Source organism: Artibeus jamaicensis, unplaced genomic scaffold (genome assembly GCF_021234435.1).
Source record: "Artibeus jamaicensis isolate MK-2021 breed Jamaican fruit bat unplaced genomic scaffold, CSHL_Jam_final contig_525, whole genome shotgun sequence".
In the NCBI taxonomy this organism is placed as follows: Eukaryota; Metazoa; Chordata; class Mammalia; order Chiroptera; family Phyllostomidae; genus Artibeus; species Artibeus jamaicensis.
The window spans coordinates 4,441,905-4,456,539 of NW_026521874.1; the positions used below are offsets into that span (position 1 = coordinate 4,441,905).

The 14,635-nt window shown below is 46.0% G+C and overlaps 1 protein-coding gene across 2 annotated transcripts in view; it reads left to right on the plus strand.

The window, feature by feature from the left end:
* Positions 1-14,635, plus strand: part of TCTN1 (tectonic family member 1) — a 20,834-nt gene continuing 6,199 nt past the window's right edge. The window contains exons 1-10 of one of the 2 annotated variants that reach the window (XM_053669755.1): positions 1-285; positions 1,135-1,255; positions 3,139-3,269; positions 4,264-4,415; positions 6,310-6,397; positions 7,757-7,866; positions 9,206-9,226; positions 12,820-12,954; positions 13,491-13,616; positions 14,010-14,094. In XM_053669755.1, coding sequence (XP_053525730.1) covers positions 3-285; positions 1,135-1,255; positions 3,139-3,269; positions 4,264-4,415; positions 6,310-6,397; positions 7,757-7,866; positions 9,206-9,226; positions 12,820-12,954; positions 13,491-13,616; positions 14,010-14,094 — 1,252 coding nt within the window. In that variant the 5' untranslated portion in view covers positions 1-2. The remainder of the gene's footprint in view (positions 286-1,134; positions 1,256-3,138; positions 3,270-4,263; positions 4,416-6,309; positions 6,398-7,756; positions 7,867-9,205; positions 9,227-12,819; positions 12,955-13,490; positions 13,617-14,009; positions 14,095-14,635) is intronic. The other variant, XM_053669756.1, reaches the window with a different exon arrangement.

The window sequence follows — 14,635 nt, forward strand, 5'->3', positions numbered from 1 at the left end:
GCATGGCCACCACGGTTGCCAGGCAACACCGGGTCACCGTCGCTAGCCGCGCGGGGTTCGATCTGGCGATGGGGCCACCGGGCCTTCCTCCACTCTTGCTGGTGCTCCTGGACTGCTGGGTCTCCGTGAGCGCCCAGGCCGGGGCCACCCTGGCGGTGACGATGGAGGGCCTCAACTCTGCGGAGCCAGCTCCGACGACTCTCCGACCTGCCCTGTCTCCTAGGCCCCCCGGTACCCCCAGGGCTCCCGGACCCTCCAGTCCCAGGCCTACCCCGGTGATGGACGGTGGGTACCACGTGCCAGTTCCGGGGGATCCACAGTGATCCCCCTGAATCTCCCTGCAGGGGTAGCCTGGGTAGGGATGTAATAATAATGATGGTTGACATTTTTTAACACTTACCTCGTGCAAGCATGGCTTAAGGGTTTTCCCCCACTGTTTGCCAGAATGAAATAAGGAATAAAAAATCCAGATAGTCATTAGTTTTAAAAATGAAAAGTTTCTAAGTGGGGAGAGTTCTACACTTACCCACGCTTTGTTGTCTAAATTACCAAAGATATTTCTAGGACTCCAAGTACGAAGCACCTGAGCCAGTTTGATTCTTGACCAGAGTAGCCTGTGAGTATGGGCTCAGCTTCAGAGCTGCAGATGACATCTCAGAGAAGAGCAAGATTGAGAACCCTGATTCCTGGTTTGCCTTAAGTGGGTTCTTCCTCTGAGTCAGAATCTCCAGAGGAGAAGCTTGGGGATCTGCAATATTAAACCAGCAGTTCTTATGGTCAGGCAAGTGCCTTAGTATGCTGGTTCTTAAACCTGTCTCCATTATCAGCATCTAAAAAATTTTTGAACAATGCATGTCTGGGTTTCACAGTCAGTTTACCAAATCACTGTCTTTGTAGGTAGGGCATAAACAACTTTCCAAGTGAATAGTGAGATGATTAGCCACTTTGGGGAAACCCCAGATTGTGGCATGCTCAAACTGACTAATTTTCACTTCACACATTTGCCCCAAAGTGCAATAGCAAAAATCAAACGGACGTTTGTGTGAAATGGATTTGTGGTGCATCACCCGTGGCAGGGGGCAGTCACCACCTGCTGGTTGCGATGCCTGTGCCACTCACCTCTCGTTCCTGCAGTCGCTTCTTTGTGTGGCTGTGACCTGTCTCCAGCACAGTGTGACGTCAACTGCTGTTGTGATCCTGACTGCAGTTCCATGGATTTCAGTGTCTTCTCCTGTTGCTCAATTCCAGTTGTCACGTAAGTTTGTGACACATGGCAGTTCTGATACAATTGGACCAAGGTTATAAAATTTTGAGGCAGAATGTGAAAACATCCCCAGGCTGAAAAACTCCAACCTGATTTCCTGAATGTTGCATCCTTTGGAAGCCATGCTGTCCAAACCATAAGTCGAAGAATATCTATCTCTTATTTGCATCCAGCCAGGTGATAGTGCAGACAAAAGAGTATAATGACATCTCTGTGTTCAGAGATTCAATTACATTTCACTTTGATTTGTAAACAGATAATGTGTCACACTTTTGTGTCAGTGAATTAGTGTTATTTATAGCCTAGGGTGAAAGGCACAGTTTAATTTTATAGCTTTTGTTTGGGACATAGTACTTGAAGCAGTAAATTAAATAGATAGTCAGGAGAGCTTTGTTTATACTTTTCTGACATGCAAGTCTCCCAGGAATTCTCACAGCTCATATTGTATAGGAGAATAATGGAAGATGATGTTCCCAGTCTATTACAAGGCAAAGAAATGATCTCTTCTGAATAATCTGTTTCTTATAATTCAGATTTCAAAGCTTTTTTGGGAAAAAAGAAAGAAAGCAGCAGCACTTAAAGAAGTTATTTTTTTCCAGATGGGACTAACATATTCAGAGAGACCTAATTTAAATTTAACCTTGCAGCAATTTGTAGCAATTGATACTTGATAGATTGAATGCTTTTTGGAAGTACAATGTGTTTCTCCCATGAAAAACTATTTTATTGACTAATAGGAAATGAAATCTACTTCTAATATTGTAAAGATGCTTGGAGAATGGGATGTTGCAGTCAGAATATTTTTTCTGGCTACCTGACTACAGCGTGGTTCAGTCTTTGTTGAAAATCATCGTGCTTGCCCTGGCTGGGTAGCTCAGTTGGTGAGAGAGAGAGAAACATCAATTTGTTGTTCTGCTTGTTTATGTACTTATTGGTTGATTCTTCTATGGGCTCTGACCAGAGATGGGATGATGAGGTCATTTAGTATAATATTGCAAAAACATATTTGATGGTGTAAATATTGGGCATTCTATATTAAGTGAGAAAAGGCTTTAAAGCAGGATGTAGAATACAATCCCATTTCCGTTGTATCTCTATCGCTAGCTATACCATACCTGCATCTGAGTCAAAGTGATTAAGTTTTATGAAGTCTGGGATTGGTTGAAGAACTGGCTGTGCCCTAACTTCTAAGCCCCCAAAACTTCCAGATGACGTCACATTTTCTTATTTTCACTGTCCTTTGAAGATCGCTTTATTCTAAAGAAAAGGAATTTTAGATCCCTTCTGATAACTTATAAAAGTCCTGTAAGATTTCATAGAATTGATTCTGTCTGAGTTTACAGGGTTTATGTACATCAAAATTATACCCTGATTTATATTTCATCCTGGACAAGATTTCCTTAAAGGTTATTCTACTCGTCTTAATGTTTTCCCTGTTAGAGGAAAAACTTTCAAGTGCCAAACATTTTAACACTGAATAAATAAACTAAATAAAAATGGGTACAGTTCTAGCACCACACTTTTGTTAATACCTCCCCGTAGTTGTTAGCATGGTACACAGAACAAGCATCCGACAGCTCTAAAATAATCTTTTTTAAAAAAAGATTTTATTTATTTATCTTCAGAGGGGAAGGGAAGGAGAGAGGGAGAGAAATGTTAATGTATGGTTGCTTCTCATGCATCCCCTTCTGGGAACTGGCCTGCAACCCAGGCATGTGCCCTGACTGGGAATCGAACCTCAATCCTCTAGTTCGCAGGCCTGTGCTCAATCCACTGAGCCACACCAGCCAGGGCCCTAGCTTTAAAATAATCTTGCTAAGATTGTGTTCACATGCCGTAAGACTTTGTATTATTATTATTTTTTTAATTTTCAGGGGTGATAGTCGGTTTTGTAGCCAAAGAGCAGCCATTTATTCATTGAATTTCACAGCAAACCCACCTCAGAGAGTATTTAAAATTGTTGACCGGATCAATCCATCTATTTTCTGCATTCACATTACAAACTGTAAGTATTTGGTGGTGACATGTTTTGTGAAAGTCTGACAATTTTTCTCTTTTAAAATATCTGTTGTGGAAAAATGTGCTGTTATAGTTAAGATGTAAAGCAGTCATTCTGTGGTTGGGCTTGGGTGTGTCTTTTGAGGTCATTTCACAGGGAACTGCATGTTTTCTTTAGAAGTAAAGAAACTGAAGTTGACTTTTGAAATCTCATACTTCATTTCAAAGTGTTTATGGTATGCCCACATGCATAGGAATATAGATTTATTTCAGTATATGAGGTTTTTTCCCCCCCTTTATTTCCTCCTGGTTTAATGGTTGAGAATCAGGTTCAGCTTTGGTTTCAATTTCCTTTTTTCTCTTTTATTTTTACCTAGGATATTTGCATGAAAACAGGATCTTTATTTTTATCTGAGTGTTTGGCTCAAATAGGTGTCTAGATCTCAAGCACCAGTAAGGTGTAAAATGCCATCGGTATCAAAGATCAGAGACACACTGATGGCTGTATCAGTTAAGGCTTTATCACTTTTTCAAAATAAGACATTCACATTTTGGCTTTGTTCCCTTGTAAGTGAAAACTCAGGTGAATGCACTGTGGCTTGTAACCGGGAGTGACGACTGGTCAGTCACTGTCACGGTCTCTTACATAATAACACCGGCCCAGTGAACCTACCAGCCCGATTCCTTCTCCCTTTTCCATAAACAGCACGGGCTTCGTAGGTGGTGGTGTGAGGGTAGAAACAGGGTCTTTCATGCCCATGGCCACCCGGGAACAGCTTCCCCTTAGAGATTTGTGGAACAGATGCCACCATCCTTGGGCTGGAGAAAGTGACTGGCTTCTGCGGTGCTGTTTTTCTGTGGCTTTAGAAATCATTGCTTCCACACTGTGAGAGAAACAGGCCAGGTCTGAGGGTCCTGTTTGTTTATCAGATTCAAGGAATCTTGGGGTTAGGGTTAGGGTGCTTTATACTGATTTAAAATGCTTTTTTTCCTAAAAACAGATAAACCTGCATTGTCCTTTATTAATCCAGAAGTGCCTGATGAAAACAATTTTGATAAATTGATGAAAACATTTGATGGTTTTTCACTGAATGCAGAAGCAGATGTTTCTTTCACAGATGAATCAGATGCTCCAAATACGCCTAAATATGAGGTGAGCCAAGAACCTAAGCCTGTTCATCCTATTGCAAATATCCTGTCCTTGCAAGTTAATTTTTCAGTATGTTCCCAGTAAAATCAGCTACCTGAGACATAGAATTCATATTATAGACAAAACAGCTTAATTTTGTGCCTATAAATCAAAGATCATGGAAGTTAAAATTGAGTAGTTGAATTCTAACATGGGGTTTAACATAATTTATTCTGCGGTAAGCTTGCATTTGTCTTTGCAGAATTCTTTGTTCTTCTCCACTTCAGGAGATGCAGCAAAGTGCTGGAGGCATGCTGCCGGGGATGTGCAGCGGAGGGGCGGGGTGCCCGTGCTCTTCTCAAAGCTGTGTTTAGCTTTACAGACTTAGAGAAGACAAGTGCTGTTTCATCTCTCTCCCCTGGTCACCCTTTCAGTGTGATCATCATGAACTTCCACTAAACTTCAGAATTTGCAGAAGCATCTTTTAAAAATAGATGTAAAAGCTACATGGGCTAGTCTAAAAGATAAAAGTATAGAGGTATATAAGCAGACATGGAAAGGCCCCCATCCCCGTTAAAAACACATACTGCAGCCCTGGCTGGTGTAGCTCAGTGAACTGAGTGCAGGCTGCAAACCAAAGGATCAAGGTTCAATTCCCAGTCAGGGAACATGCCTGGGTTGCAGGCCAGTCCCCAGCAGGGAATGCACAAGAGGCAACCACACATTAATGTTTCTCTCCCTCTCTCCTTCCCTTCCCCTCTAAAGATAAATAAATAAAATCTTTTTTAAAAAGCACACTGCAAGTCACTGTAAACCCATTGGTGTGACTCCTGATTTTAAGTGCATCGAATATACATACAGTATTGTACCGAAGTGGGGTGTATAGTTAGTTACCCACGTTGTTCCATGCACCTCCTCTTCCATTTAGTGATAAATCTCATGCATCTTCCCCTGTCAGCGTAAAAGCTACCATTTCTTGAGCATTTTCCATGTATCAGCCACAATGCAGAGCTTTGCGGGCATTACCTTACAAACGCCACTGCCCCTACTCACCTGATGCGAAAAACTCAGTATCCCTGACGCTGGCTCTGCAAGGAACTTGTCAGAACTAGTGTTGGGGGCACATTTTACTGATACATCTTCCTTCTCTCTATGTATCCGCCTTTGTTACTGAGCTATTCTACTAATAATAGAACATTCATCTCCAGTTTTTACTATTATCAGTAATGCAAGATGAACATTTTTATAGATATGTGTATCTTTGATTAAATCCTTAGATTATGTTCCCATGAATGTGTTAACTCGGTCAACAGGACTGGAGATTTAAACTATCGATACCAGGTTGCCCGGCAGAAAGATGGCAGGAGTTTACACTCCCAGCTCCAGGGGAGAAGAGGGGTTGCTTCCACACACCCTGGCTGGTGCCAAGGCCTCTGGATATTCTTTTTAAAATCAAAAAAGTTAGCTGAATGCCCAATAGCTATATATTTTGTTTTGGGTATTGGCAGAAATTTTCATGGGGTTTGGTTTCAGCAAGGAAGGCATATATGAATATAATGATATTAGTGTATACTGTGTCTGTTATTTAAATAAGTGTTGCTAGTGAAAAGTAATGCTCTCTCAGCCCTGCCCCGGGCCACCGACTTCCTGTCTTCGGAGGCAGGCACTGGAGCCAGAGGAATTCTTTAATGAGGAGGCCCCTAAACACAGTCACATGGAGGTACAGATGTGCACCCCCGAAAAAGAAAAGGAGGGGCAGCTAGAGGTCAGCTTCATGGCGGCAGGGACCGTATCCGTGTCTTGCTCAACCCTGTGCTCCCAATGCCTGAAATGCCGCCGGGCACGTAGCCGGTGTCCAGTGAGTGTTGAGTGAATGCCGTAACAGCAGCGCGACGACTGTTGGTGACTCTCTCTGCAGTATGGGGTTGTCCTGCAGACTTCGGATTCGTTTCTGAGGTTTCCTTCTCCCCTCACGTCGTCTCTGTGCACCGATAATAACCCTGCAGGTAAGAGTGGGCGGTTTTCTCTCCCCTTAAAACAGAGTTTGCTCAGTTTAACCTCATAGCAGTCCTAATGAAACGGGGCTTCATCACTAGAAACAGAGGAGTCTTAAGAGTTGAAAGAAGCTCCAAAAGTTAGGTAGGGTAGTTCAGAGCTGGAATCTTTGCCACGAAGGCATCACTGCTTGAGTAGTTGTAGTGGTGGGGAGCCCCCACCTGAACCAGCCCAGTCGGTGGGACAGGTCTTTCCTCACCAGAGCTAACGTTTGTCCATAGCTGACCTTTATTAAGCACTTACTGTGTGTTAAGTGGGTTAAGTGCCTCTAAAGTAGAGTTACTGTCATTATTTAGATGAGGAGACCAAGGAACATTCCGTTTCTTGCTCAGGCTCGCGTGGGTGGTGGAGGAGTGGGAGGCAACCCACGCAGCTGCCTCCCATGGGCCCTGCTGCTCCTTTCAGAAGCTCCGTGGACGGTGGTGCAGTCCTCTTGGCACCGGCGTGCCCATGCTTAGGCCAGTGTATTCTGGTGGGAAGGTGCTTAACCTTGTTCACAACAGGACCGGCGTAAATTAAAACCAAACGGAGAGTGTTTCCATCTAATGGATTGGCAAAGCCCAACTGTGGAGAAGCAGGCACTCGTCTGCATAGCTGGTGGGACTGGAAGCTGGAGCATCCTCAGCCAAGAGCAGTGTAGCAATTTGTATGGAAATTGCAAATGAATATGCCCTTTGACAGAGCCGTTCTGCTTCTAGGAGTTGGCACTACAGACACTCTGGCCCACATGCAAAATAATGACTGTAGCATTGTTTGCGACAGCAAAGCTGGAGACGACTTTAAGCGTCCGATAATGGGGAGCTGGCTGAATAAATCATGGCACATCCATGGTGGAATACTAATTATTCCTCAAAAAGGGAGGAGGAAGCTCTTCATGTACTGAGACAGGCTGAGCTCCAAGACATATTGTTCAGTGAAAAAAACCAAAGGGCAGGGTATATATTGTACATTTGTTTCCAAAAGGGGAAAGAAATACTAAAAATATGTATACTCAAACTTTCATTTGCATAGAATATTTCCAGAAAGACACACAAGAAATTTCATGCTGATCGCCTCTGGAGGGCTGGGGGACAGGGGCCTGAAAGGGGCGTCTCTCAGTGCTTTTTTGTGCCTTTTGAATTTTGAAACATGCGAATGTATTACCTATTTGAAGAATAATTTTTTAAACCCTATTTTAAACATGCGGCATATCTGTGTCATAATTCATTTTGTGGTTTTATGTAGATGACAGTTTTTTAGTCACCATTGGACGGTCGAACACTTTCTTCTCTTTTTAATTTTCTCCCCCTTGGGAATGGTGTGACTTCCAGCATTTTTGGTGAACCGAGCTGTGACGTGCACCAGAAGGATGAGTTTGGAGCAGTGCGAAGACACCGAAGCGCTGGGCATGGCTTATTACAGCAGCCCTCAAATTCTGAGGGTGAGAATTAGTTTGAGAGATTTGTGAGATTTGTTTTCTCTTCTTTGTACCCTTTTTAAAAATGGTAAGTATAGTATTATTTCAGTGCATGGTTGGCATGCAATTTTTAATTTTTCTCCAGTTCTTTTGTATGCTGATACTAAAGATACCGGGAAAAAAATCACACTTAATAATTTATATTTCTATACAGTTGGCTCATATTTTGCTTTCATTTTTTTTCTTTTTTGCTGTCATTCATTTTAATGGCAATCAATGATGTTTGTCTCCTGAATAAAATAAATGAATAAGCAAAAGCTTTAGAAATTATAAAATGTCCATTGCAGAAATAGACCAGAAAAAATTAGAAATCCCCTTTCTGGTTGGCAGATGAAATAAGCAAGCAGGGAAGGACAGGAAGTAGGACCAATGCAGAAGGCAAAGCGCGGAGCAGCGAAGCTCCCTTCTTCCTGTCGAAGTGACCAAAGCTTGAACAATTGATGAGAGAGGCCACTGGCCCAGATGGTGGATGACATGGAGGGTTGCCAGAGGAGAAACTGTGTTTTCATGATTAGGAGCCGTATGATTCTTGGGAAAGCCGGATCTCCTGCTTTTCCTTTTTGGGGGATGGGGAAGGATGGCCCGTGGCACCAGCTGGGCTTCAGTTCTCAGAATCAAATTTAACATTTTCCTCCCCTGTCCCTTTCTGCCTCTTCTCATAAGCCACCTAGGCCTGCGAATTCTTCCAGGGGAGCTGATTCTCAGTTTTCTGGGAGTCTCCGCCCAGGCATGCAGGCCCTCATCTTGAGCACAGCCTCCCTGGACATGTCTGCTCACCTCCCTCCCCGAAGCTCCCATGGGCCTCACAGGGCAGGTGTCTTGTGATCAGAGGAGGGAGGTGAGACCTTGGAATGCGAGCTCTGGCTGTGTGGAGAGGGCGGACGGCCTCTGAGGAGGCTGTGAAAGTGCCGATGTCCTTCCAGCGAGTACAGTATGGTGCACGTGACCGGAGGACAGGAGCCACATCTCCCTCGCAGGGCGGTGTCACCGGTGACCATGTGGAAAATCCCGAATAATCGCCCTGAAGTGCAGAGCCTTCCTTAGGACCAGCTCTGCTGGGCTGGCTCATTAAGCTCCCCTTCTGAAGGAGATGAATATAGAAGGAAAAATGTCAAGTTACCTGTTTGATTATGATGATACAAAAAGGTGTAGATGGCAGGTCTTGATTAAGGATATTTTCTTTTCCTCTCTGTGAAATCTTTGATAAGGTGAGACTATGCCCTTCAACCCACACTGAAAAAAAGTGATAAAAATGCTTTGCTATTGTTGTATTGAACACATTTTGTGTTTTTTTTTTGTCTAGGTACCTAATTCACAAACAAAGGTAAGAAAATTTCTTAATAGAAAGTTCATTTATGATACGCTACCTTATTTCTGAGCCCTTTGAAATGACTATACTTATGATGAGAAGGGTACCTTACTGCCAACAATGAAAATACTTGTTAAAGAGCGAGCAGAAATGAAATAAGGAAACTCTTTAGTACATGAGCCTTCTGCAACCCCACATCAGCGCAATTGGCATCTGTGCCTTCCCGGCCACCCTTGACGTCTCCTGGTCTGCTGTCAGCACAGCTGCCCAGCTCCCGGGGTGCTGTCCGCCCAGGGTGGGGGCACAGACTGTTCCCCAGCGAACGCACACACCCGGGTGCGAGGTGAGCATTCTCAGTGTAGCTTCAGGGGTTGCGTTGCCGGTAAGTTCTGTCCCGAGCCTTGTCGCCTCCAGCCCAGGGGCTCTGTCAGGCTCTGGTGGGGCCATCATCTCTGTGTGGCTACATCTGAGAGAAGGAACATGAATCAAGCTCTTATTCCCAGGTCTGTGCCCTCTGCCTGCCTCGGGATACAGGCGATGGCCTTATTGTACTCTCCCAGCGCCTGTGGGATCGGTCTGCCTTGTTCAGAACTTCGCTTTGCCAGTACTTTCTTGTGCAGCGTGCCCCTCAGCCCCCACAAGTGTCAAGCAGATGCAAAGCCTTGATGCACATGACGTGCTCTGTGTGGCGTCTGGCACACAGGACGCACTCGGGACAGCGGCAGCTCCTGTGACTGATTTCATTAAATCCGTGGACACAAATGCCTTCGAGGTCGCTATTTGAAAGGAAATATTCATGTGGCTTTGAACTTCACACTACTGTGTGTGGGCCAGGCTTTCCTCATCTGTGAAGGCATTTATGAATGTGTTTTAGTTACAGGGCTCCTTCAAAGGAAATCTCAAGTAGAAGTCTCCCTAGTGTGTAACATGGGTTGAATCAGAAGGCCCCCATTGGAGCAAGGGTGGTGGCCAGAAGTCCTCTGTCTGCCTGGCCGCTCCATCTCTTCCGTTTGTTTCCTCTACGGAACCTCTGGCTCCCAGGAACCCAATTTGAAATTCACTGGACTAGCTCTCAAATACATCTGAGTCACTACAAAGGGTTTCGATTCTGCCGTTCTGCGGGGGCAGCGGCCCTGTTTATATGTCCTTAGCACTAGGGCGGTGCCTCGTGTGTGTTGGGTACTCAGTGGGTTATGTGTTAAGTGAATGGGTGATGAGGGGGTTGGCTCAGTCAAGCAGGGAGGACCTGTTGTGAGACAAATAACGGGGTGTTACTGTAAGGCTCGTAATTCCAATTACACATGTCTGAAGCCCTGCGGTCATCTCAGCAACCCCCGGAGCTGAGTCCTGTGATTGTCCTCTCTGCCCTGTGAGTCACAGATGAATTACTTGCCCAAGGCTATGCAGGACGCTGGGATGTCCTATGGTAGAGCTGGGATGGGAATCCAGGCTGTGCAGCTCCAGAGACCACGGCGCTGGACCAGCTCTTCCATGTGCCAGGCATCGAGGGCAGCTCCACGCACTTCCTGTCTGCACCCCTCGGCCATGCAATCGGCCAGGAAGGGCTAGGCTGGGATTTCCAGCTCAGATCTGTGTGGAGTTCAAGTCTGTGCTCTGAAAGACAAACTATTGACTTGATATCAGAGACGTCTTTACATTTTTTTTAAAAAGCAACTCCCAAGGTCTGTTAGAGAATCAGGAATATAAATATTGGATCCAGTCTCCCCGTTAAGTGACTCCCCTTCTGATTTCTAGAGTCATTGTCAATATCTGTGGGGCCCTCAGTGACAGGTGAAGTCCTGGCCCCGGAGTTTCTTTGTAAAGTGCATGTTAGTTCTTTAGTTCGGGGTGGGATACGACCCCTGAATGGGACACGTGGGAAACTGGAGCAGCCCCGCCATTTTCAGTCCGTGGCTTTGCAGTGGCCGTGGATGGGCTGTGCAGCCATCGCCCTGCCTGTGGGTCTTCCCACAGCTTGTTGAAACCGGACCCTTCGGTTTCTGCCGACCACACCGCACACCGCAGGAGCGGCTCCTTCAGAGGCTGGGATGGAAGCACGTGCACTTCTCGGAACCCAGAATCATTGCCGAATCGGGTCATTCGGTTCACGTAGAGGAATCCAGGGCTATCTTTTGTTGACTTAAAAGTTAATTAACTTGTAGCTTGGGACTCCCTCTGTAGTTCTTAAACCCACTGGTGTGGCTTGTCATGCAGAGGGCCTTGTGGTCACTGGTGTCACCTTTCTGTCAGTCTGTCCTGTGACAGCCTGCTTTCGCTTCCAGACCGTGTCTGTTCTTATACGAGCAGTTTAACTGATAAGGACAGTTACAGGTATTCTTGGTCATGGGAGCAGACACAGAAGAAATATTTATCTATAAAATGACAGCTTAAACATTTAGTAATTTTGAATTATAAACAGCATGGCACATGATTGAGGGCAAAGTTCAAAGCCACAGAAACCACTGGAGAGGGTGGTTTCTAAGAGCCAGTGTCAGATTTAAAGCCAATGTCAGATTTGTCTCCCAAAGAGGCCCAGCTACCTAGAGGTTCAACACATTGAAAGAATTGCCCGCTGCCTTGCCACTCTGCTGGGCGAGGGCTGTAAATGAAAAGGGTCAGTCGTTAGCACTGGGCGCACCGGGCTTCCTGGTTGGGCCAGACAGACTCGTCTGCTCTCTCGTGCCCACGGCCCCACTGCTGCGTGTGCGTGTGTCGGGGGCAGAAGTTGTGTATGAACTGGGCCAAGTGTATGTTCAGGGAGTCCGTGGGGGTCGGGGGATGTGCCCCGGGACTGTGGAGGATATGCACGTGTGTGTACAGAGCGAGTGCGTTTATCGGTAGGAGTTGTGTTGTGGAGGTGAGTGTGTACATGCATTTGATGGTGCGATGAGAGTTTTGTGTGAGAGACACAAGTGACCTACCATAAAACTCACCACCATTTTAAAGTGTACAATTTCGTGGTTTTTAGCATATTCACAAAGTAGTGCAACTATCACCATTATCACCAGAACATTCTTATTACCCCAGAAAGAAACCCCGAGCTCATTAATGGTCACTCTTCATTCGTCCCCTCCCCCCTTGTCCCCAGCAACCACTCGGGTACTTTCTGTCTCTGTAGATTTGCCTGTTCTGGACATTTCATGTAAATGGAATCACATAATATGTGCCAGGCTTCTCTCACTTAGCACCGTGTTTTCAAGGTTCATGTATGTTGTATGGATGAATAATATTCTTTTGCATGAATATACCACATTTTATGTATCCATTCATCCGCTGATGTACATTTGGGATGCTTGCAGTTTGTGGCTTCCTAACTGCTTCCGTGGACATTTGTGTACAGGTTGTTGTGGGAACATGTTTTCAGAGGTAACATTTCGAGTTTCGGCTGTGTGCTTCTCAAGTGTTTTCTCTGTGAGTGAATATGTGTATTTACATATAGATACCTGTATGTTCGCAAACGTGGAGTTACAGAGTGTGCCTGTTTTTCTGCAGCATGCTCGTCCCTGTCTGGCAGTGTGTCAGTGGAGATTTATTTCAAGTGTTACTCAACCCGTTCGCCCCCATCGTTGTGTGTGTCTCCAGTAACCCAGGACTTTGGCACTTCGCAGGTCCCTATCACTGTTCAGTCCGTCATCGTTCAGTCGCTGAATAAAACGCTCACCCGACTGGAAGGCACTGACGTGTGGAAGCCGGCTCTGGTGGACGTTGGGGCTGTTAAAATCTGCACTCACGTGGTTCTGGAGGTAGGCCCCCAATTCGGCTGTGAGAGCTCCATCTGCTCGTGGCAGACTCAACTGCGTGGTCTTGAGGAGTTTCACTGAGGCCCCCGAAAGGGGTTCTGGGCCACCCAGGGTGTTGCTCTTCTTGACTCGGCCTCCTGCCTGCCTTCCTGCTGTCCCATCAGAGGACACCTCTTTGTCTCCGAAATAATCCTGTGGCTTCTCCAGAAACCTAGCGTCTTACGAGAGGACATCAAAATTTGTTATTGTTGCCATTGTTGTAATGTCTTTCCTCTGCAGAGACAGACTGATTCTATTCTGCCCAGACCAGCTTCCTGGAACTTACGTAACGGGGTACAGACGGGCTCAAAGGACCCTGTGTGTCAGCAGGGGTGATGCTGAAGGAGCACCCCCATAACCCAGCAGGACAGGAGAGGAAAAGCTTCACAAGTGGCGAAGCGGGAAAGCGCCTCCCTCCTGTGTGTGTTTTATTTGAGTTATGGGTAGAGCTGCAGAAAGGTCACGGGAGCAGGTGCATTTGAAGTGTCTTTTGTTTTCAGGTGAAGTACAGTCTCACCTACACAGATGCAGGTGAGATAACGAAAGCCGGTCTCTCTCTCCTTCTGGGGGCAGTCAGCGATGCAGTGCTCCCGCTCCAGCAAAAGTTTGAAATTCATTTTATTCAGGTAAGTTTGATCCATTTGGTACAAGTATTTAATTGCCAAGTAAAGAGAAACCCTAACTTGTTAGTGAAAAAAAAATAACTGCAGTTTAGAAGTATTGCCATATCCAACCCCCGGTGCTGAACAAAAGCTTGCCCTGAGCCTGGGGAGTCGGAGCGACTCGGGCAGAGCCTGTGCCCTTCCCTGCTGGGCACCGAGGTCCCTGGCAGGTGCGCTTGTTCTTTACAGCATGAGGCACTCCCCCACTTGGCTGCATATGTATTCATAGTTCTGAGTGGGGAAGAAGTTCTTTTATTGGTCGGCAGTCCCAGGTTTTATTATGAAAAGCATTTCATTTCCCTCCGCCACTTTCTTTTCAAAGTGAGACTTACTTGACGTCTCTGCATTGTCTTTCAGCAAAACACAAAGCCAGTTCCTCTCAGTGGAAACCCTGGTTACACTGTGGGCCTCCCGCTGGCTGCCGGGTTTCAGCCTCGCAAGGGATATCCTTTCTGGCTCTGATGAGGAGGCCGAGTGCCCCGGCCACGCGAGTGGGCTGCACTTCTCTCCGAGGCTCCTGTGGGCTGGAGGGACTAGTCCCAGCCAGAGCTTCCTCTGGGTGGCTGTGGCCGGGGGGAGAGGGGGGTCTGGCTGTACAGCAAGTGGGGCTCCTTGGGGACTTGAGGTTGGCGGGGAAACAGCATGACCCAGGAAAATGTCCTTGTTTTCTAAAGAAATCTTAACACAGAAAAGCTGATGGGCATTTAGATATGCTTAATTTCACAGGGACTCAAAGTTAGTGACTTGGAAAGCTTGGAATGAATGTTGAAGGGCCAGTTTCTGAAAAATTTTTTCTTCTGGGGACCTCCTGATCCAGGAAGTAGTGATAACCGTTTTCACCCTCTCCTGGGAAATAGCTGTCCAAGTCCCAGAGGCCCGGAGAAGAGATATTTGGGTCTCACTCAGGTCTCACGTCGCACACGTGACTCCACTTCCTGTGAATCAGGCTGCTGCTGTCCTGGGCGGTTATTCCTTAACTGTCT